This window comes from Ostrea edulis, chromosome 9 (assembly GCF_947568905.1).
Source record: "Ostrea edulis chromosome 9, xbOstEdul1.1, whole genome shotgun sequence".
NCBI lineage: Eukaryota > Metazoa > Mollusca > Bivalvia > Ostreida > Ostreidae > Ostrea > Ostrea edulis.
Genome location: NC_079172.1, coordinates 32,389,425 through 32,405,299, shown reverse-complemented (window position 1 = coordinate 32,405,299; position 15,875 = coordinate 32,389,425). Strand labels below are relative to the sequence as shown.

At 35.3% G+C, this 15,875-nt stretch overlaps 3 protein-coding genes across 4 annotated transcripts in view; 1 reads left to right on the top strand and 2 right to left on the bottom strand.

Annotated features, from left to right (window-relative positions):
• The window catches only part of LOC130050363 (alpha-1,2-mannosyltransferase ALG9-like), a 39,812-nt gene extending 38,968 nt beyond the window's left edge, over nucleotides 1-844 (bottom strand). The window contains exon 1 of the mRNA XM_056150236.1: nucleotides 706-844. Coding sequence (XP_056006211.1) covers nucleotides 706-800 — 95 coding nt within the window. The 5' untranslated portion in view covers nucleotides 801-844. The remainder of the gene's footprint in view (nucleotides 1-705) is intronic.
• LOC130050365 (propionyl-CoA carboxylase beta chain, mitochondrial-like) overlaps nucleotides 801-15,875 on the top strand; it is a 22,550-nt gene continuing 7,475 nt past the window's right edge. Inside the window, exons 1-12 of one of the 2 annotated variants that reach the window (XM_056150239.1) lie at nucleotides 801-1,046; nucleotides 1,796-1,909; nucleotides 2,012-2,080; nucleotides 2,318-2,374; nucleotides 2,487-2,600; nucleotides 2,725-2,785; nucleotides 3,232-3,281; nucleotides 3,394-3,435; nucleotides 12,340-12,406; nucleotides 12,598-12,718; nucleotides 15,244-15,325; nucleotides 15,669-15,792. In XM_056150239.1, the coding sequence (XP_056006214.1) occupies nucleotides 840-1,046; nucleotides 1,796-1,909; nucleotides 2,012-2,080; nucleotides 2,318-2,374; nucleotides 2,487-2,600; nucleotides 2,725-2,785; nucleotides 3,232-3,281; nucleotides 3,394-3,435; nucleotides 12,340-12,406; nucleotides 12,598-12,718; nucleotides 15,244-15,325; nucleotides 15,669-15,792 (1,108 nt within the window). In that variant the 5' untranslated portion in view covers nucleotides 801-839. The remainder of the gene's footprint in view (nucleotides 1,047-1,795; nucleotides 1,910-2,011; nucleotides 2,081-2,317; nucleotides 2,375-2,486; nucleotides 2,601-2,724; nucleotides 2,786-3,231; nucleotides 3,282-3,393; nucleotides 3,436-12,339; nucleotides 12,407-12,597; nucleotides 12,719-15,243; nucleotides 15,326-15,668; nucleotides 15,793-15,875) is intronic. The other variant, XM_056150238.1, reaches the window with a different exon arrangement.
• On the bottom strand, nucleotides 7,146-11,011 carry LOC130050366 (beta-1,4-galactosyltransferase galt-1-like). The gene is made up of 2 exons (XM_056150240.1): nucleotides 9,651-11,011; nucleotides 7,146-9,300 (listed from the first exon to the last, which is right to left on the bottom strand). The coding sequence occupies exon 2, from the start codon at nucleotides 8,916-8,918 to the stop codon at nucleotides 7,506-7,508; it is 1,413 nt and encodes a 470-aa protein (XP_056006215.1). The 5' UTR covers nucleotides 8,919-9,300; nucleotides 9,651-11,011; the 3' UTR covers nucleotides 7,146-7,505.

Genomic DNA, 15,875 nt, shown 5'->3' with positions numbered 1-15,875 from the left:
TGTAAACAGTTTTGGAATATTTTGAGTCATCGTGGGGCGTGGGATGATCATCAGTACATAGCCCGGGAGGAACTCCTATCGGAAACTGAATATCTGGCAGTCACACATTGCCAGATATTATGATTGTAATAAAGAATATTCTGCCTAATTTTTCAATGGCTAACATCCTCATTAAAATACAAAATAAATTTAACAAGCTTAAACATGTTTGATGCATTAGATTTAATTATGAACATATTGATTAATATGCACACAAAAAATTATTACCCTGAATTTATCAATCATACTAAAACATAAGATAATGCAGGTAACACAGATAACATCCTGTGTATTTGGGACAGTATACAAAAGCTAGCAGGGTTCCCTCGGGGCTTCACACCTGCCTAAAATTAGCTCCGCCCCCCACTTAAAAAACCTCGGCCTTGAAACATGCTGGCTGTATGTCTTCCCTAATGTATGTTGGTTTTTTTACGAGCATAACTCTGACGATCACATTTACATGCACAATTTTTGTAAACATTAGTCTGCAACACAGACGCTTGAAATGGGCTAGTCACTGGAACCTGCATGCAGCATCTCATGCATCTCCATCTGTAATTTCTGTGGAAACCCCATCTGCATCTCCATCGCAACCCCTCGGCGTTGCAGAGTAGTAGATCCATAGTATTTAACCTATATCAGGAATATATAGTTCAGTAAAATTACCGTCTGCTGTCTGGTGGTGGTGATTTTTCAATTTTCAAATCTTTCTTTTTCTGAGCCCGTTGCTTCATGGCAGCTGACATGTTGCAGGCCCGCATAAAATATTCAATTGACCTTCACCCTTACAAGGCAACAATATGGCCACCGTTTGTCGGCTTTCAGCTAGACTGTTTAGGAATTCTGCAGTTTTAAGACAAAGTAGACAATGGCAGCAGACGGCCCTTTGCAGTGTTGTAGCAGGGAGCGCACAGCATACGCTAAGCGTTCGGAAACGTATCGAAAATATGAAAAAAGCAGCGCTTATTGGAGGGGGTCAGAAGAGGATTGACAAACAACACGCGAAGGTTGGAGAAATACATTAATTTTGCATCACGTGTGTCGCTCATGCAGCCTTGTAAATTACATACAGTGACATAACACGCTAATAAGTAATGTAATATAATTAAGTTAGAGACGTTTGTCTGTTGTCTTTAATATCAATCTCGGTAAAATGGACACTGCATGCTGCACTGACTGAGGTCAATATAGCCAATGTCACTTGAAACAAATTAATGATCATGCATTAATAAAATTTCTGTATTCTAATTTGCAACTTTTTGATGCATTGTCAGTAGAGTTTTTATTAATTTAAAGAAATATGATATTTAACAGACTTGACATTCTATATTGTTAAGTTGACAGGATTAAAAGTAGGCTGGGGGTTGGGGGGTTGGAGAGGGGTAAAGAATTTTTTTTTTAAATGTAGAGGGAGGAGGTAGAGAAAGGGAAAGGGATTGATTATTTAGGAGAAGAATGGGAAGATTGAGGAGGAGAAAGGGGGTGGGCAAAGAAAAGGGAAGAGAGAAAAAAGAAAGGTAGAGAAAGAATTGGGATGATATAGGAATAATTGAGATGGGAGGGGGAAGGGAAGGAGATGAAAAGAAGGATATGAGAAGAAGGGATAGAAAGGGGAGGAAGAGTTGAGGAAGTGAAAGATGGAAACAGAGAACAAGAGGAGCAGGGGAAGGAGAGGTTGTCCCCATCCAGCCTTCTATTAGTAATGTAATGCTCATGATGAAGATTTAAATGTGATGATACCTCATTTTTCCTACAGGGTAAGCTAACAGCAAGGGAGAGAGTGCACCTTCTGTTGGATCCCGACTCATTTGTAGAATATGATATGTACCTGGAACATGACTGCACAGACTTTGGAATGGAAGATGAAAAGGTAGAATAACTTTCAGTAGCAGGTGAAAAAAGAGGGAGGGGGAATTTGTGGTTATGTTGTAATATAATTCAATAATAAACTGCAAATTTAAATTGTTTTCAGTACCCTGGTGATAGTGTTGTCACAGGCAGAGGGACAATTAATGGAAGAGTTTGCTTTGTATTCTCTCAGGTAAAATTTCTGATGGAATCATTTAACGAGCTTCATTTTTTTAGTATACAACTCCTGGTTTAAGGGAGAGAAATGTTATCAAGATCCTCATACTGGTGACTGTTGTAAATGAAACAGAATGTAGCCTCCATCTGTATGTGAGAGAGAGAGAGCTCATTTTCTTTAATCATTCAGATCATTGATATGACAGAAGAGCTTGAGACCATACATGTATATATATTTTTTTTTAATACCTAGGATTTCACAGTATTTGGAGGGAGTTTGTCAGGTGCTCATGCCAAAAAGATTTGCAAGGTAATGCATGGATTCAGAAGAACTTTTAAAAGCATAAACTGAAGATTCAGTTATCCCTTCAAGAGAAATACAACAATGCATAGAATTTGATGATTTTTGTCTTCACTGGCAGATAATGGACCAGGCCATGTTAGTAGGAGCTCCCGTGATTGGTCTGAATGATTCAGGTGGGGCCAGGATTCAGGAGGGCGTGGAATCTCTTGCTGGTTATGCTGACATATTCCAGGTATGAAACTGGTGTTAGTGATTCTCTTACAGACATTGATTAGAAATCTTCAGAGAGTTATTTGAAAAGGCATAGTTAATGTACTTGTATTTTGATAATTGGTCATTTCATTTATTTATTTCAGAGGAATGTCAATGCCTCCGGTGTTATCCCACAGATTTCTCTTATCATGGGACCTTGTGCAGGTAATTTTTTTCTGTCTGTCAGCACTGTACACACATTGCAGTGTTACTGATTTACAGTAATAAATATACCTGTATATAATTAGGTCACCTGAGTCACTCATGTCTGTGTATTATTAAGGCTAGCTGTTATTTCAATTACATCATGCATCTAAACAAGATAATGGCATTTTTGCCAAATTAAAAGATTTAGATATACTTTGCTGTGAATGTGGGCCTATTGTTTAAGTATGCTTTTGCAAATGAGAGAACTGGCCTCTGTAGAACATTTGAAGAATTGCTTCAGAATAAATAAAGAACTAGGGATCACATGTTCATTCTTGTGAATTTGCAACACATTTGACAAAAAAGAAAAGTTTGTACATTAAAGGCCTTAGACCATATCAGTCTAGGAAAGAGTGGCGATTCTGTAAATTTGTTCACAGATGTAAAACTGTTTTTCTATTCAGGGGGCGCTGTGTACTCACCAGCTTTGACAGACTTCATGTTTATGGTCAAAGTAAGTACAGTATCTGTCACCTTTCTGATAGTCCGACAGGAAATAGACGTTTTATAAACTATATTAAGAGTATCGACACACACCAATTCATTGTATGGTTTGTGTATTATAGGATACATCATACCTGTTTATCACTGGTCCAGATGTCGTTAAGGTAAGTCATATCTTCATTTATAATTAATAAACAGCATATTACACTGAACCTTGGTAATGAGAACACCAATCTATCAAATACCTTAGAAATATTGTCATATTTTAAAACGTTAAAAAAACATGCTAAATCAAAAAACCAGAAATGCTGCATTTATCTCAGTGCCAGGCCTGGATTTCTTGAAGTAAACTTAAGTCGAAACTTTGACTAAGTTTGAAATTTTACTCAAATTTTAAATGCTCAAATAAAAGAAAACTCAAAGTTTGAGATTTTTTCTACAAATCCAAGCCAGTATAGGTTTGGTCCAAAATGCTTAAGGTAGCTACACCCTCATGTGAATTATCAATGTTAATGATTCAAAATAGAAAAACTATATTAATTTTGACTATATATAGTTTAATTCAATCATTAATCAAAGAAAGTGTATATGCTAGCACCTTTTAAAGATGTAAGACAGAAGTATAAATCAACATCAGAAAATTGCACATTACACAACATGATAAAAATACACAAAAAATTTGTTAAAATGACAAAATTTTTGTTTCAACAATGTTATAAAACTGCTATTTAGTAATATATGTGCATATGAATTAATTGTGGATACCATAGAGAAATTACTTGCATAGGAGTTATTGCCCTTGATAGCAATTTTTAACCATTTGGTGGCATCATAAGGCCTCAGAGACCCAAGCTAGAAAACACCTCTTATTTAGTTATTTTGAATATTTATGACTTGCCACTCTCTGTATATTCCTTAAAGTACACCAAAAAGCAGGTGATAATGTTATTTTGTCAAAACAATTTGTGCAATAAGATGTATACATACTCAATTCTGAACATTCTCTGATTGCAATATCGGGCCTCCAAGGCCCAAAGCTTTTCCATTGATTTAAAAAAGGCAATAAAATGATTTTCTTTTATACCTAGCTAGTCAGTTTTTATAAGAAGAATACACAGAAACATTTTTGATAGGTATTCAATGCAAGTGTTTAATGAGAATGATGATGTTTTATAGCTTGGTATTGAAACTAGCAAATATGAACTAGGTTTTACTTCAAATATTACTAAACAAGATAAATGCTATCTTTAAAATGAAGACATCAAACAGTTTTTGTTCTGCTACTGTAATAATATTCTATGCACTTAACACCGACTCTGATCGACAAATGAAAGAAGGGGCTCAAATCTATATGACTCCTAACTTAACTGTTCGTGACTTATCATGTTTACAGTGGTGCTGATGAAATAAACCTAAACTGATGATGTGACGTCATAAATTAAATTTCAATGGCCATGCACTCTCTTAGCGGCGGTTAATTTAAAATATGTGATAGATTAATATTGATTTAATCGTTAAGCAAGGATTTTTGTTGTTAAAGACTGTCATATACGATATCAGTAAGTAATACTTTATTCAGAACAGCAAGAATGTGGTTAGGGTTGCTTTTCCCTTTAATTCAAATATTTGGGTATGATATTTTTCATTTGTTAGGGAAAAACACCATTGATCAAGCACAGGAAGCCATGTATGGTACCTGTAATTGCAATTCCAAAAACTATATTTGATTAACCAATTAAATTCTAACTTGGCAATGCAGTCTGATAAACGTGGGGTGAAAGTTGCCACGAATATTATGTGTACAGACCTATGGGGTAACTGACCGGCATAAAGGTCAGTAAGCATGAGATAACTGTGATGTCATAATTGGAACAGACATGTATGTCCTGGAAAGTTCTACAGCTGTTATTACCTATGAGTGCGCAGATAGAATGGTTTCATGTTTTATATACTTTTAAGAAATATGGCGAGACATTTCGTTAGAATCTTGTGTACTGCAATCTTGTGTATTATAAATTACTTTATAGGCCATGCAGGCAGATGCTGTTACGAAATAATTTACATACAAATTTTGTTAGATTATTTAATCTGTCAAATTTATGAATGTTAAAAATGTTATTTTTAGTCAAATGTTTGCAATAGTCTATCCGCAAACCATTTATCCAAATCCTTTTTCTTTCCCATTCTTTTCGTTATGTGTTAAATCATTTTCATCATGCCTCTGTGGTAGTGACACTATTGTTATATATATTGTTTCCGATGATCTTGAACAACTTTATTAATTGACTATTGAATCATTACGATGTATTTATATAGGTTTGCCAACAATGTACGATGTATGTAAATTTGTAAACTGGTGGTCTTTCTTAAAAATATGAATTAGAAACTCTACTTCATTAACCTTATGATTTTCTTGCTTCACCACAAAAAAAAAATTGTGTTCGACGAATAATAAAGACATTTTAGTACTTTATAGATATAGTGCACTGTGGGTATCCTTTAAAACTAAATGAATTTACAACCTTACTCTTACAAAACCTAGAAAAACGTTTTATCCTACATGTATTACAATAGTTATCCACCAAATGCTGTTCCATTGAATTATAAAAGTGTAGCAATCCATAGCACTTTAATAGCCTGTGTCAACTTCTCAGTGAGATTCATATAGTAGTACACTGTCAGACACTGTGTAGCAATCCATAGCACTTTAATAGCCTGTGTCTACTTCTCAGTGAGATTTATATAGTAGTACACTGTCAGACGCTTTGTAGCAATTCATAGCACTTTAATAGCCTGTGTCTACTTCTCAGTGAGATTTATATAGTAGTACACTGTCAGACGCTTTGTAGCAATTCATAGCACTTTAATAGCCTGTGTCTACTTCTCAGTGAGATTTATATAGTAGTACACTGTGTAGCAATTCATATAGCACTTAGCCTTTATATACCTAAGTGAGATTCATGAAGTATTTATATAGACTTTATAATTATCTCGGGTATGATGTATATATATAGACTGTATAATTATCTCGGGTATGATGTATTTATATAGACTTTTATATAATTATCTCGGGTATGATGTATTTATATAGACTTTTATATAATTATCTCGGGTATGATGTATATATATAGACTTTTATATAATTATCTCGGGTATGATGTATTTATATAGACTTTTATATAATTATCTCGGGTATGATGTATTTATATAGACTTTTATATAATTATCTCGGGTATGATGTATATATATAGACTTTTATATAATTATCTCGGGTATGATGTATTTATATAGACTTTTATATAATTATCTCGGGTATGATGTATTTATATAGACTGTACATAATTATCTCGGGTATGATGTATTTATATAGACTTTTATATAATTATCTCGGGTATGATGTATTTATATAGACTTTTATATAATTATCTCGGGTATGATGTATATATATAGACTGTATAATTATCTCGGGTATGATGTATATATATAGACTGTATAATTATCTCGGGTATGATGTATTTATATAGACTTTTTTATAATTATCTCGGGTATGATGTATTTATATAGACTTTTATATAATTATCTCGGGTATGATGTATTTATATAGACTTTTATATAATTATCTCGGGTATGATGTATTTATATAGACTTTTTTATAATTATCTCGGGTATGATGTATATATATAGACTTTGTAATTGTAACATGCATGTGTTAATACTGTAGAGATAAATTTTTGTGGTTTGTTAGATTTTGTGGTATGAGAGATTTCCTATACTTTTGTATAATGGTATGTCTCTCTTGTATGCAGAGAATCTAACAATATAACATGAATAATAGAAATCAGACCTCTGATAAAAGTCATCATTATACAGTAAATCTTGGGTATATCTTTTAATACAATTATATCATGACAATCAGTTAATATAATAGGATTGCATACAAGTTTATTCAAGAATAAAAAAATATGTCCAAGCCAAAACACTAGGCTCTGGTGTTGTTTTGACACAAGTGTGTATGTGATAATTAATTCCTTTGTACAGTGTGTTTTCAAAATGATTATTCACACCCTCAGACATTGGGTCTTGTTGATGCAGACTAAAGAATGTGCAAGAAAAATATGATACAATACTTTCTGCATAAATAATTCACATTCTCAAGCATATAAAATATATTTTATTAATGCAATATGAACACCTGTTTTGAGCGATAATAACTATTTGAGCATACATTAGATGATCAGTCTTTTGGCATGAACAGTGAGAGTGATTTCTTGATGGTGTTTTTGTAATTGGTCACAAGTTTCTTGGAGTATTTCAGTATTGTACTGTCCCTGACTTCAGGCACACACCTCGCATCTGACTCAAAGTTTTTGGCACATGATCTATAGTGGTGGATCTTAGCGATGCTGGGGTCTACATCAGTTACAAACATGGAATCTTTCAAGTGTCTACTGACATGGTGAATTCCCATTTCCTCCACTTTCAGAGGCTGAACAATCAATTTTGTTCTCTTAGAACTAAAGTATTTGGTCCGCACTAGAAGTTGCAGATAGGTGAGGTATTGCTCTGTATCAAGAATTTGATTGGGAGCAAAGAATGCACTTTTGAATGACAGCCCAGTGTTGCGAGTGTCACTGTAGATTCCAGAGGATTCAATTTCTTGGATCATTTCGAGCAGTGTGTAGTTTTTGGTTGGAATGATAAATTCATCAAGATCCACAAAACTAATGTAATGGAATTGTGACATGTTTCTATAGAGACAGTCCTGAATGGCAAGCAGTTGACCATGGTACCAGATTTCTGTATTTTGTATATGGTCAGGAAGTCGCCAATTTAGAAGGGTTACCTCCCCCTTTGACTGATAAAAATTTAGGAGTCTACTTATTGAAGAAGAAATATCATGAAGATAAAATGTAATGTGAGAAGCACCTAAAATCTTCCATAACTCAATAAATTGGATCACAGCTGAGATAGAGAGCTCCCCAAACAATGGAGGTACACACAGACCTAGAGCATGTTTGTGTTTAGGTCTTGTTAGCGTTTTAGGACCTACTTTTACTTTCACCAGTGGACCTCCATTGCAGGACAAAGAAATGTAAGAGAGTTCGGTATGATGACGTTTGTGTTCGGACAGAACTGAGATTGGAATGTTACACTCGTACATCCATCCTCCGTAATGCCTCCCATGATTCTCGCTCATTTCTGTGTATGTTGCGCTGCTGTTTTTGTAGAATTTCCCTCGAATTCTGAAGTGACATTGTATATCAGTGCGTACCTTACTTTTCCTTAACACAAGCATCCGTATTTTGTGGTTATCAGGCTTCCTGTTTTCCAAATATGTTGAAAACACATATACAAAACTTCCAAGTTTTTTGAAGACTGATTTTTTTTTCACTGGAGTTTCATTATGGATTTTGCCTTGATCAGGGTGATCTGCATCCACTTTTAGGTGCTGGGCCTCTTTTTGAATGTGGAGGATCCACTTCTGACCCAGAATTCCATCCAAATCTGGATCATTCGGAGGGACAATGATTTCCTCCATGAGATCTGCAGTGTTTGGGATTCCAAGTTGTATTAGAAGCATGACACCTGTATATAGCAGGAGAATGATAGGAATGGTGAATCGCAGTGTTGTTGATCGTAGCTTCATTTCATCATCATTAAATGTCTTGTAACCATGAAAAGTTCTCTATACAATGTCCAAATCAGTCCAATGTGAAATACCTTACTTTCATAGTTGAAGAATTTGGCACTCTGACATAAGTCATGGTGGATAGTAAACAGCATGACTTTTGCGTCATCCTGTTTCACGTACTTGCACACTTGTAGGTATAATATATTACCCTTTGAAGTACTGGTTCTTGAATTTCTACAGATGCTGCTGACTACAGTAATATGTTGCACTGAATATTTCCATCTTGTTATAATAAAGATCAGTATAGTTCATGCTGCTCCATCTCATATCACATCGTACAGCTGTCGTCCAATGTCCCTAAACTGTTCTGGTAAACTTCATCACTTTATAACATGATCTGAAATGGTAGATAAGAATTATGAATACTTAATGCTAAGTTTGACAAGAAGTTTTGAAGTGCCTATTAAAATGGTGGATGATCTGTGTCAGATTTATCACATGATGTAATCTGAGAAGAAATAAAGTGGTAACACTATGTTGACAAGCCGTTCTGTGTTCACTGCTACCAAAGAATATTATGTAATTTATCTGAGAAGTAGGGAGTTCACACCGGCTGCCAGTCTGATGTACAATGCATGTAGTTCAAACTTGATATCGACTTTGTAGAACAATACAAAGTGTATCAGTCACAAAGAGGAAGCATATTAAATATAATCTATCCTTTATACTAACAAGATTTAAACTTACCAAGCTTAGAGGTAGAGCCAGCCGTGAGAGAGAAATCCACAAACAAGAGTCTGTTGAAACTACTCAGCATCAGATAACTTTTTAATCTCCTCTTCCTAGAGGCAGTGAGAGGCTCCCTAAGGGTAAACTCCTAGGCATCTTGAACCTTTCAGAGAGGGACCCCATGGGGATTGTAAATCCACTATTATGCATTTAGTTGACATGCAATTAATTATACTCTAAAACATAAGGCTGGTTTAAGTTTAGAGTGCTGATAAAGAAATGATGGTGTTTATCCAGGATCAGTGGACGTAAATCTGTATTGGATTTGGCAGATTAGGGGCACAGCTGCAATGATGAGGGAAGATTTTGTTTGAGATAAGGAATTGAACATGTTAACACATGATCCAGGCTGTGCCATCTCCAAATAACATCCAATTATTTCTAATTTCACAATTTGATACTTGTAGAAGGTGGTGTATAGGGTAGAAAATAACAGTGAAAAATTTGTGTGGGAAATACAAATTTAAAATGTATTTGGTGATGATAATGTGGAGATTGAAGAACGTGTTGTTGGATTCCATTAATTTTTAACCATACAGTGTTAATTCATTCTTGTTTTTAAAAGGATTGGTTTGAAGGATTAACAATTTAACAAATTCTATACGATGTCAATTTGATACACCCCTGGAACATAGTTATATGTTAAATACATAAAAAGATGAAGAAACCTAAGACAATTATTAAGAAGGAGAAAAAATTGAAGTACAGCATGTATTACGACATACAGAACATAGTCAGTTTGCCACACTAGTTCTTGTTATGTATCTCTTTTCTTGACAATGGAATTCCATGCATTTACACTTGATATTTTTTATTACCTGTACTTCTATGCATGTCATTAAGTACCTTGAGACAATCTAATTAAAATCAGACTTCTCAGAACTCCGCAGAGTTTTGGTGTGGATGTAAGAAATCTGATTTTTTAAAAATTGAAATTAGATTCTATCTCGAGATATTCAACCATAGTGCATCACTATATGCACCTTTATAATCATGATGTTGCTGGCATCGCATGCCCAATTTTGTCACATTTAAAAATCAATAATTTTTTTTTAGCTATTTAGAATTTTATCATGATTGGAAAATAGACTTTTCTACCCATTTATGGTTGATGTATAGTTAAGTAATGGACAGATTTGACTCAAAGTTTTGTTGGAGACACACAATTGTAAGCAAGAGGGTAGACTTAAATTCTTTCATTGTTGTAGCAGTGATACATGTGTGTGCTTATCACTGTGAATTTGTGATGTCTACGGTCCTTCTTATCATCTGTTTGTCATTGTGATGTCACTAATTAATGTCTAAGATATATATTGCAGGAGAAAAGTGACATTTTCACATATTTTGTATGGTAAAAAAAAAAACCAGTACTAGTCTAATGTAATATTTAATAGAAAAATTGTTGACTTTTGAAATTGGTTGGTCATGGTGAAAACTCTGTACCAGAGTTGTCAGCTTCATCACTTGTCATTAATTAGTTATATGTTCATATGAATTATAGTATACCCCTTTATTATGCCCCCCTTCAAAGAAGAGGGGCATATTGGTTTGCACCTGTCGGTCGGTCTGTAGACCACATGTTGTCCACTCAATATCTTGAGCACCATTCATTTGATGATTATGATATTTCATGTGTGGGTTGGTTATGAGTAGAAGAGGACCCCTTTTGTTTTTCAGGTCCAAAGGTCAAGGGTCAATCTACTCTGGACATAGGAATATAATGTCCGCTCAATATCTTGAGAACCCTTTGCTTTAAAGACATCAAACTTGGCACACTGGTACATCCTAAGGAGTAGATGACTCCTATTGATTTTGAGGTCATATGGTCAAAGGTCAAACTGGGCATAGGAATATACTGACCATTCAGTGTCTAGAGAACCCTTTGCTTGACAGACATCAAACTTGGTACACCAATACATCTTTAGAAGAAGATGACCCTTATTGATTTTGATGTCACATGGTCAAAGGTCAAGGGTCAAACGGGACATAGGAATATACTGTCTGTTCAATATCTTGAGAACCCTTTGCTTGACAGACATCAAACTTAGTACACTGGTATATCTCCAGTAGAAGATGACTCCTATTGATTTTGAGGACATATGGTTAAGTAAAACACTGACCTTGTAGATATAGACATGTGTGAGTGTGTAAAACACTGACCTTGTAGATATAGACATATGCGAGTGTGTGTGTGTGTTAACTGTGAGCTTGTATAGTCACTTTACAGGCCTTTTTTTTTTTTTTTGCTCCATTTATATGAAATTTCACAAGTACCTTTATTATAGAGATTTTGAGTCCAAAGGTCAAGGTCACTACAGGACTTAAATTTACTGATTGCCTACTTTTGCAAGGGGGTGCACTTTGTGGAGTTTTTGTTTGCTAATAGCTTTCCTTATAATTTTTGAAATTCAAGTTTTAGATTTAATCCCATTCACCTTTGTGTACTGTAAAACAACTTTGAATACCTTGAATTTAGAGTTTTCATAGTTTGGGTCTCAAGCTAACAGGTTTACAAGACGTGCATGTCATGTTCACGTCAAGTTCACGTGTTTCACGACTTTAAGATCGAGTTTTGGCATCTTGGCTTGAACCCCTTTATTAACAAGGCTATGTTCATGCATATTCCAGACTTTCTTTGATTTTCTAGTCTGTTACCGGGGAAACTGTTACTCAAGAGGAGCTGGGAGGAGCTAAAACACACACGGTAACCTCAGGTGAGCTCATGCTAAAGGAATTATGGGGATTTTAATATTTCAAGCCACACAGATATTGCCATTTTTTTTTTCATTCAATAATCTTTAGATTGAACATTTATGTGTTACTGTGTATAATAAACACTGCAAGATGTAATGTTGAGAATTAAAAAGTGACTACAATGTATTCTACATGATTGTATGTTTCACAGGTGTGGCCCATAAAGCCTTTGAGAATGACGTGGATGCCTTACTTCAGGTGCGAGAGTTCTTCAACTTCCTGCCACTCAGTAATCAAGACCCTTCCCCCATCAGAGAATGCACTGATCCATGGTAAGGAATACTCCCCCATCAGAGAATGCACTGATCCGTGGTAAGAAATACCCCCTCCCCCATCAGAGAATGCACTGATCCGTGGTAAGAAATACCCTCTCCCCCATCACAGAATGCACTGATCCATGGTGAGGAATGCTCCCCCATCACAGAATGCACTGATCCATGTTAAGGAATACTTACTTACTTGTACATACAATGTACATTAACATACATGATTATAAGCTATCTGTTCACTTTCAACAATTTTTCATCCCCTTGCAATCCATTGCGACAGGGCATAATTATAGTACCGGTACCGTTTGTGTGTGGCTAAGTATGTCTTGGAGTGTATGCATGTAACACTGACCTTGTAGACACTCTACAAGTCACATTATTTGCTTGACTGATTTGGAACCTCACGTGTAGCTTTGTTATTAATAGCTGCAGAACTGTAGCTCTCTGAAAAAATATTAGGACAGATCGGAGAACTACAGATCCACCCCTTATAAAAACCTTTGATTTACGGCGCACAAAAAATTGTGTACAGTTGTTTAGGTATGGAAATGAACCGGGATTCGAATTGACTGGCTACCTAACATGGCTACGTCAACAAACGAAATCATTTGAAGCTGTGAGTTTTCCTGTCGTATGGGGCTTTCATGAATATTTGAGGGTATGTTTGGACACATAGCAGGAAAATATGTTACGAAATGTTAATACTAAATTTATGTGACAGCAATACAAGAATACAATGATACCAGGCCTCAACCGTGCGCAGCTTTTTGTGTGTCGTAAATTGAAGGTTTTTATAAGGGGTGGATCTGTAGCTCTCTGATGTGTCCCAGCTACATATATATTATTAAGAGAAAGAACCCTATTCATTTTGGGATTAAAAGATCAAAGGTCACTACAGGACTTCATAGTAAAAGCTTTTAGATGCTCTACATGCCACATTTTTGCTTGATTGATATGATATTTCATATGCAGCTTTGTTAACAAGAGAGGAAGAATCCTATCAATTTTGGGGTCAAAGGTCACTACCGAACATTTACTACATTCCATGGAGATGTCCCACTTTGCAAAGCTCTTGTTGAAAAATTGGTGTCATGAATTAATATATAATTTTGAAGATATTAGCTCCTCTGTTATGGAGGAACATTAAGAGTCCTCATGAGTGCTAGCATAAGTACTTGATGTATGTTCAAGTGGGATGTTTGAATAGTAATGGGAAGGATAACAAGAGGCCCATGGGCCACATTGCTGACCTGAGCAGCAGTTCCTAACAACAAGCTTGAACAAAACTATCATTACAAAGCAGCTTGGTTCCAGAAAAAACTCTTCAAAGGTAACGACTAAAGATTCATTAATTATCAAACTTAACTATTAAACTTGACTACAGGGACCATGATCTGAACAAATTTGACTCTAAATTAGGAAGTTTTTACTTAAATCTCTATTCATATGTCCTGGTGGTTCTTGAGAGGAAGATTTTAAAAGATTTTCCCTATATATTTGCATGTAAATTTTGATCCCCTATTGTGGCCCCACCCTACCCCCAGGAATTATGATTTTAACAAACTTGAATCTCCACTATGTCAGAAAACTTTCATGTAAATATTTTTTGCATTCTTGTGATTATCTCCCCTTTGAAGGGGGCATGGACCTTCATTTGAACAAACTTGAATCCCCTCTACCCTAGGATGCTTTGTGTGAAGTTTGGTTGAAATTCACCCAATAGTTCTGGAGAAGATGAAAATGTGAAAAGTTTTGGCCAACGCCGACAGACAACGGACTGATCAGATAAGCCCACTTGATCCTTCAGCTCAGGTGAGCTAATAAAAAATATGAGAAAAGTTAGCTCACCTGAGCCGAAGGCTAAAGTAAGCTTTCCTAATTAAAATATGTCCATTGTATATTGTTGCTGTTGTCATCATGTTTTTCATATCAATTCATAACTTCTCAAGAACCACTGGGTCAATTCCAACTAAACATGAAAAAGGTATTCATGGATGAAGGGCCATATTTCTTTCCAAGGGAAGATAATTGGAAAATATGTTTTAAAAAATCTTCTTAAGATCTACTGAACCAGAAATAACAAACCTTACCAGAAAGATTCTATATAAAATGAAGATGCAAATTTGTTCAAACTATATTTTCTAGATTTCATAGTTCTTGGGGTGAATGATACTTTTAACCAATTAAACTAAGGAGACCGATAAGGCCTGAGGGGGTGAGTGATACTTTTAACTAATACTAAGGGGACCGATAAGGCCTGAGGGGGTGAGTGATACTTTTAACCAATACTAAGGGGACCGATAAGGCCTGTGGGGGGGGGGGGGTGATACTTTTAACTAAAACTAAGGGGACCGAGGGACCGATAAGGCCTGTGGGGATGAGTGATACTTTAAACTAAAACTAAGGGGCCGATAAGGCCTGTGGGCCTCTTGTTTGTTAACTATTATGTTGTCTATCTGATCATTTACGCAAAAAGGTAACATTCTTTGAAAAATGTGTCATCCTATGACTTAGTTCTTTACTTGTAGGAATAGAGATGTAGCAGGATTAGACACAGTTGTTCCCCTTGAAACAACAGCAGCTTATGACATCAAAGATGTAATTACTGGGGTAGGCATTTAAAGCTGCTTTATTGTTGTTTAAAGTTCTACATAGCCATCAGCATGATTTGAGTTTCTACAGGATTTCTAAATACTGGAAAATTTCAGAAAGTTAATATCATCAAAGCTGGGCATACAAAATATTAGAATTCACATATCTTTAATATGATATGGTCTGTTTTCCAGCTTTTTATGGACATTTTCTAATGTTTTGGATCTGCTCTTTGTGTACAAGTATTTCTAAATTTCAATTTGGAAATTATCAACCACTTTTTAAGAATTCTTTTGGCCTTTCTTCTTGGGAATAGGCTAGAATTTTAAGACAGGCTTAAATATTTTTAATTTGATTGTAGGTAGCGGATGATTCGGAGTTTTTTGAGATTATGCCAATGTATGCCAAGAACATTGTGGTGGGATTTACCAGAATGAATGGAAGGACAGTGGGCATGGTGGGAAATCAACCTAAAGTGGCAGCAGGTAGATATCAGGTGTATTATGTACAATATTTTTAAATAAAAATAAAACAAAAACATTAGGTCATTTCTGCATATTTGTTGATT

What these genes read in the sequence shown, in the direction of transcription:
- LOC130050366 (XM_056150240.1), bottom strand. Translation starts at nt 8,918, where the DNA reads ATGAAGCTACGATCAACAACACTGCGATTCACCATTCCTATCATTCTC.